General features: G+C 32.6%; 1 protein-coding gene and 1 non-coding gene across 2 annotated transcripts; both read left to right on the top strand.

The window, feature by feature from the left end:
- The first annotated feature begins 3,123 nt into the window (after nucleotides 1-3,123).
- TRNAG-CCC lies at nucleotides 3,124-3,194 on the top strand. The gene has a single exon. It is a non-coding gene; the product is annotated as a tRNA-Gly (tRNA).
- A 1,725-nt stretch (nucleotides 3,195-4,919) lies between these two features.
- LOC107025452 (F-box/LRR-repeat protein At4g14103) lies at nucleotides 4,920-11,592 on the top strand. Its single transcript, XM_015226239.2, has 5 exons — nucleotides 4,920-5,100; nucleotides 7,597-8,561; nucleotides 8,689-8,844; nucleotides 8,926-9,231; nucleotides 10,985-11,592. Exons 1-4 carry the CDS (start codon nucleotides 5,082-5,084, stop codon nucleotides 9,208-9,210), a joined length of 1,425 nt encoding a protein of 474 aa, XP_015081725.1. The 5' UTR covers nucleotides 4,920-5,081; the 3' UTR covers nucleotides 9,211-9,231; nucleotides 10,985-11,592.
- Nucleotides 11,593-12,103: the final 511 nt, after the last annotated feature.

Below are 12,103 nucleotides of genomic sequence, written 5' to 3' on the forward strand. Positions count from 1 at the left end.
ACAGGCCACAATCATAAAGAGGGACCAGATTAATTAATGGTCATGTTTATCATGTTCAATGTTGAATATGATGTACTTATATTTATTTTAGTAATATTTGTATTGATTACCTAGAAATTATTTTTAATTTACGAGCATTTGATTAGTATAATACGGATTAAGAGACAAATATAATTGATTCAAATTATTAGTTTCGTTTTTAAACTATTGATTGTCTTAAAATCACTTCTCTACTTGAGTAATTAAACTTAAATACATCTCTGATCTATCACTTGACATAGCAGTGATTACAAACTCTAGTAAAAGCATGACACTCTTACTAAAAAATCAAGAAAAGTATTGAAAACATTCTTAAATATGACGAAGATTTAGAAATGTATTTAAGCTTAGCTTGTTAAAACTGTCATTAATTCAAAAATAAAAATAAGAATTTAGACTGAATTTAAAGATGTTTTTAAATATTTAATAAAAATTATTAAATTAACGGGAATCTGTAAGTTCTTTTTAGAATGACCCTCAAAAAATAATATTAGAGATTATTTAGAAAAAATAAATTTGTACCGAAGAATTTATTAATCTACAAAAGTACTAAGATTAGAGTCTATTGTTCAAATGTCAACTGTTTAAACTTATTTGGTAAAAATATCATGTTTTTCCTCTTTAACAAAAAAAAATCATCTTTATCTATATCACTTCGAAATTACTCTACGATATTTTATAAATTAAAAAATCTTGCAAATAAATATTGATGTTGACCTTACTTTTTCATAGGACTACATGATAGTAACGACTCTAATCACTTAAAGAAATAAAGAAAGGGAAAAGGGTCTGATATACCCCTCAACTTTGTCATTTGGAGCTGATATACCCCTCGTTATGAAAGTGGCTCATATATGCCCTTACCGTTATACAAACGGCTCACATATACCCCTGCCGTTACAAAATGGCTCACATATACCCTTCATTTAACGGAAGTTAAAAAAATTAGTTTTAAATTTATATTTATTACTTTTAATTTTTTAAAAAATTATTTAGGGATATATATGATTCTTCTATCAAAGTTCAAGGTATATTTTAATTTTTTTAATACATAAATTATTTTTTGACTTCTTTTATTATAATTATTTGAGTTTCTTATTCTTATTTTGTTTTTTTCTTTTATTCCTTTGTTTAAAGAAAAAAATTCAAACTATTTTTTTTGTCTATATTGTAATTTGATTTTTGTATTCGAAGAAAAAAATTTGGACATCTACAATAAGTTTTACAAGAATATTAGTGAAACATAAATAAATTTGATTATCAAAATAATAATTCTAAATTAGTCATTGAAACAAAAAAAATCAAAAAAATATGTTTGACGAGGATTAAATTTACTCTTGTGGGATTATATATTGTAGAAAAAATAATAAAAAGTTAGATCAAAATTATCTTTTTTTTCATTTCCGTTAGAGGAAAAGGGTATATGTGAGCCATTTGTTTATAAGTAGGGGTATATATGAGCCAATTTCATAACAAGGGCTATATCAGCTCCAAATGACAAAGTTGAGGGGTATATCAGACCCTTTTTCCATAAAAAAAAAGAATATGAAACAAAAGCTTGTAAATATAATATTATTTTTTTATTTATTTAAGAAGTTCTTCTCAAGTGTCTATTTTGTTGATTCCATAATAGTGACCACGCATTTTCTAAATCTAAATTATATAGTAATATAAAATTAATAAGACAATTGGTATGTGCATAATTGTTAATTTCACAAAATTAAAATTGTACCAAATATGATAGAACATCTCATATTTTATAGGGCAACTTTCACATTTAGCAAACAAAAAATTTATATTTGTATGCTATAGCAAAGTTTGCATAATTGCGCTCCATAGCAAACATAGAAACTGTGTAATTCGTTATACATATATAATTGAAGCGAATGGTATAAAACGAGAAAGAAAAAGACACTTGGGCAGAGAATTGTATAAACGAATTGTATGATTATAAGTGTATAGAACGATTATATACAATTTGAATTTGTATAAAATAAGAAAGAGAAAGATAAAAGAAACTTGGACAGGAAATACACAATTGAATCGAATTGTATAAAACGAGAAAGAGAAAAATTAGATACAAATTTGAATTTGTATAAAACGAGAAAAAGAGAAAGGCAAAAGAAACTGGGCAGGGGGTATTTTTATTGTATAATTATAAGTGTATAGGACGAAAATATATGTACTTGCATGTGTATATACAATTTTCTCACGCTTTATACAAACAGAAATACAATTTATACATTTCGCTTCTGTTTGTATAAGTGAGAAAGGCGCGGGCTGCAAGCGAGACCTGGAAGAGGGGAGAAAGGGGAACAAAAATATACGTATTTATACAATTTTCTCTGCTTTATACAAATAGAAACAGTTTTTATACACTTGTGCTTGTATAAAAAGTGAGGAATCGAGCGAGAGATTGGAGCGAGAATGAGAGAGTGGCGAGCGAGATTTTTGAGAGAGAGGCAACTGGCAAATTTTGGCAAACGTTTTCTATGGAGCACAATTAAATCAAACCCTAACTACTCCATTTATTTTAGGTTATTAATTTGCTATTATATACAATTATCCCAAAATACTATCAATTGACTTATCAATCAAATGACCCCTAAAAATTATCAATCGATTAATATATTTTTTTCGTATAAATTAGTTTTTTTCAACATTTAATTCATATTGTATATTAGATGTTAATACACGATGATAATATGATAATAAAAAAACATATTGATTTATAAGGTAGCAAAATTTTAAAAAAAAACAATATTTAATATTTTGAAATAACTTTTTAAAATCGAGTATAAATTCTTATGCAGTATAATTCACAATGTACATGCGACATATAGCTCAAAAGAATTGTTCACACCTTCACTTTAGTGGTGAAAGTTCGAGTCTCATTGTATTGATTCCCCTATTCCTTTCCCACCTAAAAAAGTGACTTCCTTTAAGATGCTATTTTATTATGAGTGTAATATCAATTGTTTAAAAAACGTTAATTTATATTATTATTGAAACTAATAAAATAGTATATCCATTTTACATGTGTTATATATTGTATACTTAGAGAGGCTCAAGTGCAGCACAAAAGCGCATCTGGTGTAGTGGTATCACAGTACCCTCCCACGGTACTGACCAGGGTTCGATTCCCCGGATGCGCAGCTTTTTCTATTTTGCATAACAAATATTTGTCCTTTTTTTATTAGTTTCTGTATATGAGCGAAGTCGGATCATGATGTTTCATACATGACAAGAAAAAGTGCGAGATTGACTATTGAAGACGCGTGAGAGGTTAAATGATCAAAGATGTTCATGACAAATATTTGTCCTATTTTTTATTAGCTTTTGTTTATGAGTGAAGTCAGATCAAGATGTTTCAGACATGTTAAGAGGAAGTGTGAGATTGACTAGTGAAGGCACGTGAGAGGTTAAATGATCAAAGTTGTTTCAGACATATCAAAAGGAGGTGTGAGATTGACTAGTAAAGACATGTGAGAGTTTAAATGATCAAAAATGTTTCAGACATGTCAAGAGGAGGTGTGAGATTGACTATTAAAGATGCGTGAGAGGTTAAATGATCAAAGATGTTTCATGACAAATATTTGTCCTATTTTTTATTAGTTTTTGTGTATGAGTGAAGTCAGATCAAGATGTTTCAGACACGTTAAGAGGAAGTGTGAGATTGACTAGTGAAGACACGCGAGAGGTTAAATGATTAAAGTTGTTTCAGACATGTCAAAAGGAGGTGTAAGATTGACTAGTAGAGACAGGTGAGAGGTTAAATGATCAAAGATGTTTCAGACATGTCAAGAGGAGGTGTGAGATTGACTAGTGAAGACAAAGACGTGTGAGAGGTTAAATATAACAAGAACTTGGAGTTGTGAATATACATGATATGTCGTCCTATTTTTTATTAGTTTTTGCATACGAGTGAAGTCGGATCGAGATGTTTCAGACATGTCAAAATAAGGTGTGAGATTGACTAGTGAAGAGGTGTGAGATATTAAATATAGCAACAATTAGGAAATGATAGAGATAAGTCAAAAAGAAACTTGAAGATGTAATGATTATACATGACATGTCATAGTTTCAAGATGACGAATGATGTGATTTTAAAAACAAAAGTATGAAAATCGGAAATTATAATAGTATGTAATTGAATATTGACGTACTCTTAGTGGTATTATTTAGGTTATCATATATATAGTTACTTTCTCTGCAATGTTGTATTAGTATTTGTTGCTTCACTTGTTTATTAGATGTTTGTTGTTCTATTTTATTCTATTTTATTGCATCATTAATATTTCTTTTAGTTGAAATTTATGAAAAATGACTTCTTAACATAGATGCAAGCTCTATGTATATCATACCCTCAAAACTTTGTTGTTAAGTCTACACTAAATTTGTTATTATTAAAGAAAATTTTTCAACTTTAATTTTCAAGTAAAACTTTTTTGTACTCACAATATTTCAATTTTCTTTGAAGTAAAATACACGTTCAGATATAATTTTGAACTGATCTTGTAAAAGATCTCCTACAGAACGAATACGTTTATTTTTTAAATAATTCATATCGTCAAGTGCACCCATTTCAAATTTCATCCAATCAAATAATTGGCGGCTGCCAATACATCTCGTGATAACAAAAATGTATTGTTCTGGGTATATCAAGGTTCAATTTTCGATTCATATTTCGTCGACAAGTATACTTACTTTTTTCTCTCTTCAAAATTCATTCAGTCGTCATTAAAAAAAAATAAACAAAAATACCAAATAAGGTCCATCCACATGTAGGAAGTAGGATTTGCCACGTGGCAATACACGATTTGGGGGTCACGTGAGAGCACGTGCCTCCCATCACTGCAACTGAAAAGACTATTCACATTTTACACACACAACTCACAAGTGACACAGAGTCGGGATGGTCGTGTTCAGTACTTCTCCGATGATCAAATTTCGCCGGTAACGGAGGTCACAGGTCGCCGTGGTTCCATATTTACTGTCTACTTTTGCAACCAAAAGCTTCGGTCTCCGAGTTCTTTCCTCAAATGGCCACTGTCGTTTCTAGTGAGCTCCTTTTCACTTATCTTCTTTACTGTATCGTAACCTCTTTCGGTTTCCGTTTTGTGGTTATGGCTTCTGATGTCGTTGATGTATCAAACGTAGTTATATTTATCTTTTGGTATTGTCACTTTATTCGATTTTTTTTGGGTGTGAAATCTCTTTTTGATTCGACACTTTCTGATTTTGGTTTCTCTTTGTGTACATATAGTTATCAGTAGTATCATCACTGTTCTCGTAGTTTTTTGTTATTATCGATTGCTTTCAGTGCTTAGGGTTATTGCATTATGTTGCTGTAGCTACTATTTAATGTTCTGCATATTACTTGTTATGTCTTCTTTACCTTGATTATTTCCTTTCCGAATGGCTTTGTTATGGGCTGCTTGAGTCGAGGATTGTTCAGAAACAATGTGCGGGTCTTTCAGAAACAACATATCCGTTAGTTGTGGGATCACACTTGCTATGTTGTTGTTGTTGGTATACATCTGATCTTTTGTTGGCTAAGATGACTACTGATTCAAAAGAAAGTTTCTAGGACACCAGGCTTAGTTGTGTCGTGTAGTCGAATCACATATTAATGATTCCCAAGGTTTGCGATGATCCACATGGGAAAGTCTCTACCTGTTTACTAGAAATGGACATTTGGCCTAACTCCAAAAGTTAGCTCATCTACCTGTTTATTAGAAATGGACATTTGGCCTTACTCCAAAAGTTAGCTCATAAGTCATAATGCGAGGATTGTTCAAGAAAAAAAAATTCATTCCCTCAATCAATGTGGATTGACTCTAACACCAACGCATACTCAAGTCCAAACGGGTGTAGCATGGATAACATGTCATAGGAGCCCAACATCAGGTAAAATAAGAGTAGTAATGGGTCTAGCTCTAAGTATCATGTAAAGAAAATTAACGTTAGGTGTAACTCAACCGTATAATTTTACTAACAAGTAGACAACCCATTTCCTGAATCATCGTGGGACTCTAATGGCGCTCTTAAGGGTAAATACTAGCAAGTTCAACTTGCACCACTTGCGTAGAAGCTAATTAATGTTATTTACACTCTACTTGGATTTTGTTACGTATTGTTTCATAATATATCGTACTCTATTGTTTTATTGTTTTAATGAATACAACGATTGGATGGATTGTATCGTTCTTTGTCGTTATATAATGTCACACATGAATAATTTGAAGTACAAACCTACAAGAAAGCTATGGCACAACAGGGTAGAACTACTATAAAAACTGAAGATAAAGGAGAAACGAGAATGTATAATAAAAAGTAAAGATGTCACCAAATCGGTCGTTGCAGTAAATGGGACATTTCGCCGTTACCTAATGATGGATTTAACAACACGAATGATAAAACTTAGTCAAAACAAACCTTGTATTTGAGCTAACAATACAATATTACAATGGACAACAACCTTCCAAACAAGGTGCAAGTGCTTGAACTTTCAGGAAAGCTTTAAAAGATGCGAAACCTGGATATAACATGAAAGCAGGAATTGAGCTAAAATAAACTGCATTAAATTGGATTGACAAAAAAGGATAATAAAAGTTGTGGTGTGATCTTTCGGATGGCTGATTACCTACTGTAAAAGTTGTCGATCATTTTATATATATTATAGATTTAGAAAAGTAAATTAAGCTACCCTGACTATCTTTTTCATATTCTTCTAGACTTGCTCCTTGAGTTTTCTATAAGTGGATCATGTCCACATATCATGGGGATAATTGATAGTTATTGTATCAAGTAACTATTTTGTTCCTACTAGATCCTTTATTATAGGTTTCTTCGGACTTGGCAAACACAGTAACTTTTTCCATGGTAACTTGGACCTTGATAAATTCTACGACGTAGTTCCCTGGGTTTAGTTAGCTAAAGGTATGATCAAAGTCATGCTAATCTAATTGATTCAGACTCATTTAAGCTTAACTTCTTGTCGTGAAGACTCAAAATCATTATCGTGTTGATAGGCTGACGGAAGGTGTAGAGGTGTTGTTTTCAACTCAGTTGAACTGGCCTTTGTCTCATTGTTTGGGCTGACTTGCCCCTCGGCTCAGCTAAGCTGGCCTTTGTCTCAACTGAAATCTTGGATTGAATAAATTACCCCTAAGCTCAGTCGAACAATGACCAAATGGGTTTATTTTAATGTCGATATTATCACGTATCGATCATGTTGTGTCCTCCTTCTGTTTGGGGTCTTGGGGAAGAGGGTCAATTTCAGTTGAAGGGCATGATTCATTCGTGAGACTTCTAATGCAATAGGCTGATAATGGATATGTATCATTTCTAGGATTTAAATGGTTTTACAAAGTTTTAAATACTTTGATTGTTGCGCTTAGTAATTCATTGATGGTGTTACAGATCCTAGTTTCTTTAGTTTGGTTTCCACACGTTAACTAACGAGGATCTTATGCTTCAACTTGTCTTTGTGTTTGCCCATTTCTATTTCTTTACTGCTAAGTTCCGCCTACTAACTGCTTTTTCCCCGCCCAGGAAGTAGGTGGCACACAATTAACAGCTTCAAACGGCATACTGCTTTGGAAGTGCATAACCCTGAAGGCGGAGAAGATGAGATCAGTAATTTACCTGATTCCATTCTTCTTCACATTCTTTCATATCTTCCTACCAGAGATGTTGTGGGCACATGTATACTTTCAACAAGGTGGAAGAATCTTTGGACTTGTGTTGAAAACATTGACTTTGATGACTCATTTCTCTACTCAAGTAGGGTTTTTGGTTATCCGATGAAGGTCACTAGTTTCATGCACCTTGTTCACAGATTTCTTCAACTTCGAGAAAAATCAGTTATAAAAAAGTTTCGCCTTTCCTGCCGTGTTTGCTTCAGTGCCTCTCATGTATGTTCATGGCTTTCAACTGTTATTAGGCATAATGTTGAAGATCTTGATCTCTGTCTTTTTGTAGAAGAACCTTTTATGTTGCCTCAATGTGTTTCCAGTTGCAAGACACTTACTTCTCTAAAACTTGAAATGAATTGTGTTCTGGAACTACCTACTAGTACTTATTTTCCTTTCCTCAAAATCTTGCACCTATGTCTTGTCACATTTCGAGATGATAGCTCAACCCAGAGGCTGTTATCTAGCTGCCCTATGCTTCAGGAGTTGGCTATATTAGATTGTGAATGGATGAACTTGAAGCAAGTTGCAATTTCAATCTCTTCATTAAAGAGTTTGATAATCGATGATTTGCCTTTCTTTGGCTCCACTGATGATCTAAATGGCTGCAAAATCAAGATTGATGCAGAAAATCTTACTTTCTTTAAGTATAGTGGTTATCTCTCAAATGAGATATGTTTGTATAATATATCTCCCTCAGCCAATGCATCAATTCACATCCCGATTCTGTATGAGAAGAGAAATCAAATTGCTTTTCGTGCTGTTGAGCTCTTTAGAGGGCTACACAAGATTAGTGCTGCGAGAATATCTAGCAGGGCTATTGAGGTAATTACTAACAAGACGTAAATTAGCTTCAGTTACATCAGAGTCTAGAATGTTGAATGTCTAAATATGCAGTACTGATGTCTTTTCGTTTTCCTTTTCTGTGATCCCACCTTGTTGCTTGGCAAAGTCTCTCTTCATCGCAGATATAGAGAAAGATCGACTTCCAGTATTTTATAGCTTGACACATTTGGAGTTGAGTATGGAACTTGAAAATCATTCCATTGGACCATTGAAGGAACTGCTCCAATGTCTGCCAAAGTTGCAATCACTTCATTTTTCTGAGGTAGATACCTTTGGCATTGTGGACTTGTTTATAAAAGAATTTCAATTCACTTGAGTTCTTTCTATTTTTGACACCATTCAGGGACTTGACCCCTGCATACACCTTTGTGAAGATGACTGGAGCTCGAGATCTGTACCACCCTGTTTCTTGTCTAGTCTCAAGACGGTGAAATACAGCAATTTTCATGGTAATGATACAGAGATTTCTTTTTTAAGAAATTTGCTGGAAATTGCATTAGTTTTGGAGAAGCTGAACATAGTTTGTTCAAAGAGACCTTTTGGGGATCTAAAGAAGCAAAAGGAAGTTGAAGATCAACTGCGGAGTCGGCATGGAGGATCAGTGTCTTGTGCTATCAAGTTTATGTAAAACCTAAAAGAGCTTTTACATGTGAGTTCCTTTGCCATCAAGAAGCTTGTTAGTTTTCCTTGTCATTTTTCTTTCTATGCAGAACTGCGGCATCTGCTTTTTTCTTCTGCTTTGGTTCATAATTCAATTTACTAGCTAAGTATCTGATTCAGACTGCCCAATACAGTAATGAGTTCAAAAATTTAGATTCTGCCCTTTGAGATATGAACTTGAGTTTTACTAAAATAGTATGATGAATGCTTAATTTTTCGTCATTTCCAGAAGGTCAGTGCTTCGTGGATTATACATGAGTTACTTTCAAGTTGCTAGGAGCTACTTATAAGTTGGGAATACAAAAACAGGAAGGGTTATGAATGTCTCAGAATAACATAGAAGTACATCTATCCAGGAATAAATTTTAGTTTAGTAGCTAGTGCTTGAAAATCACATATTACACATATTCAAAGTTCATTTATTATACTTATTTTAGTCGCTATCCAGGTCAAAATAAGATCTCTCATTTATTTCTATTTTTGTGTATCTATGGTCCACCAAATGAAAATATGTCTCTTTATGGTATAAAAAGATTTGCACGTGCCTGCACCAAAAGCTCACCGTGTTAATAAAGCTAAGGTTTGACTGGACAATTATATTCAGACCCGATAGTTCCATCTTTCAGCAACTTAACTGGACTTCTGCACATGAGTGATGAAACTATATACCAAATTAGAGAACCATTATAAATAGATAATTGGGAGTGGATAATCTCTTATTGAATATCCTGTTTGTTTAGTTAGGAGTTAGGATTTCTTGAATTAAAACTGGTTTGAACTTTTACGACTGGAAACATCAAAGAATTTCTTCTTTCCTCAAGGAGTTGAGGCAAGAGTAATTGCAATATGCATTGTTAATTATTATCATTACCATTACGTATTAATAAAAAATACTTAAATAGTCTCATTCTTTTATAATGACGATAATATTTTGTGTATCTGTGAAGTTACCTGTTTTAAAAAATATATATTTTGTGTGTCTGTGGTCACCAGATGAAAATATGTCTCTTTTATATGGTAGAAAAAGATTCGCATGTGGTCGCACCAAAAGCTCAACATGTTAATATAGTTAAGGTTTGACTGGAAAATTATATCCTGACCCGTTTGTTCCATCTTTCAGCAACTTAACTGATATTCTGCGCATGAGACTGTGTGAAAAATTAGACTACCACTATAAATTGATAAATGGGAATCACTTTATGAAATCTGGTTTCTCTAGTTAGGATGTACATATTTCTTATTCTAAATAGCACAGTGCAGTGACGAAATTGTTGAACTAGAACGTCTTTGGACCTTTACGAGTGAAAAAATCACAAGGAGTTTAAAGCATAAGCAACTGCAATAAGCAAATCGACTTCTGGAGCCTGTCGAAATTTGGTTTTTTTTTCAGTCTTTCAGCTATCCAAGAAGCCGTCAATTTAGCTATAGATATATATCATTATACTTGGACTTTGAAGAATTTCATGTTGCACTTACACTTCTTGATGCAGCAACCTTATTCAATATCAAACTAATGTCTTGCACTGCATGATTAGTGTGATTTTCCTTTTCATCTTTCATGTGTCAAAAATATTTTGCTCGCTTAAAAATGAAAGCAGTTGACAATTTTAGACACATAGTAGTGCTGCAGTATTGCATTTTACAAGCCATTATCTGTTAAAGAGCATTTTAAGTTGGTATGTAGACCTGATACTAACATTTTAATGCTTATTACCTTCTTATTGTATGTGTATGTAATGCAGTCTCCAACAAGCAGATATTTTGCAAGCATTAGCTATGGATCCCGGCGCTACAATTTTTGGTTCCTTTTACAATTGCGACACCATGCTTCAGTACACTTCTTGTACTTCATGGATCTGTTAATTTTGGTAATGACTTCTCCAGATTCATGTAGATCAGTTGGAACTTCTTTTTGCATTTAGGTCACAAGTCTTTCTGAAGTAGTGGAATCTGACTGTAGTGAAACAGGTAAACAGCTAAACTTAGCAAATGGACCCTTTGCCCCTTTTTGTCAGTTATTTTGTGGGGGGTAGGCATAGATGCTTGGTACATGATTTTGTGATTGTTTTTAATTCAAAAGGAATCAAGCAGTGTAAATCTACTATATGTGATGGCTGACTCAGTCATATGAAACAACAAGGATAGGTAAAAAATATTTTATAACAAAGTTTGGGTTTTTTTGGGAAAGAAAGTTACATATGCATTGATCAAGTTCCAATGTCTGTTATTTCGTGTGTTACACAATGCTTATTTCTGTAAAGTAAAGAGACTGTTTCCGATAGATTAGAAGCATAGAGAAATGGAAAAAGAATAATTGCTCTAAAAAGCATTTCTTTTCCATCTTCACTTGTAAATGTTGTTGTGAAGGGTTGTTATTATACCCTTTGGATAAAAATGTCTTTTTATTCCAATAAAAAGCCAATTATAAGACTTTGTTTTGTCCCCATAGAGAAAAACCAGACAAGAGGCAGAGAACAACTGCAAAAAATTCTCAGATATTAAATGACATAGCATTTAAAATAATCTAACAAGAATATGCCAATTCAGAGAACTTTTTATATAAAAATAATAATAATGTAGGTCAAACTTTAGCACTTGATATTGTAATATATTTGTGTTTCTTTATGTCCTTATCAAACAGCAATTACAATGCACTGAATCCAGTACTGCTTTTTTATTATTATGTATGCTCATTATAAAAAGAATTAAGACTATTTTAATTGATACATTAGACTAATAATTATAATTATAATTATAATAATAATGTGTAATGATGCAATGTCTTAATTAAATATACTCAACTAAACACATGGTGTGCCCCTTACTCTTCAAGAATTGAGACTTGTGGGTTAGTTTTGACA

Source organism: Solanum pennellii, chromosome 7, assembly GCF_001406875.1.
Source record: "Solanum pennellii chromosome 7, SPENNV200".
NCBI classification, from domain to species: domain Eukaryota; kingdom Viridiplantae; phylum Streptophyta; class Magnoliopsida; order Solanales; family Solanaceae; genus Solanum; species Solanum pennellii.

What these genes read in the sequence shown, in the direction of transcription:
- LOC107025452 (XM_015226239.2), top strand. An exon ending in TATCTAGCAGGGCTATTGAG is followed by an intron (nt 8,562 to 8,688) that starts GTAATTACTAAC and finishes TGCTTGGCAAAG; the next exon opens with TCTCTCTTCATCGCAGATAT. An exon ending in AATCACTTCATTTTTCTGAG is followed by an intron (nt 8,845 to 8,925) that starts GTAGATACCTTT and finishes GACACCATTCAG; the next exon opens with GGACTTGACCCCTGCATACA.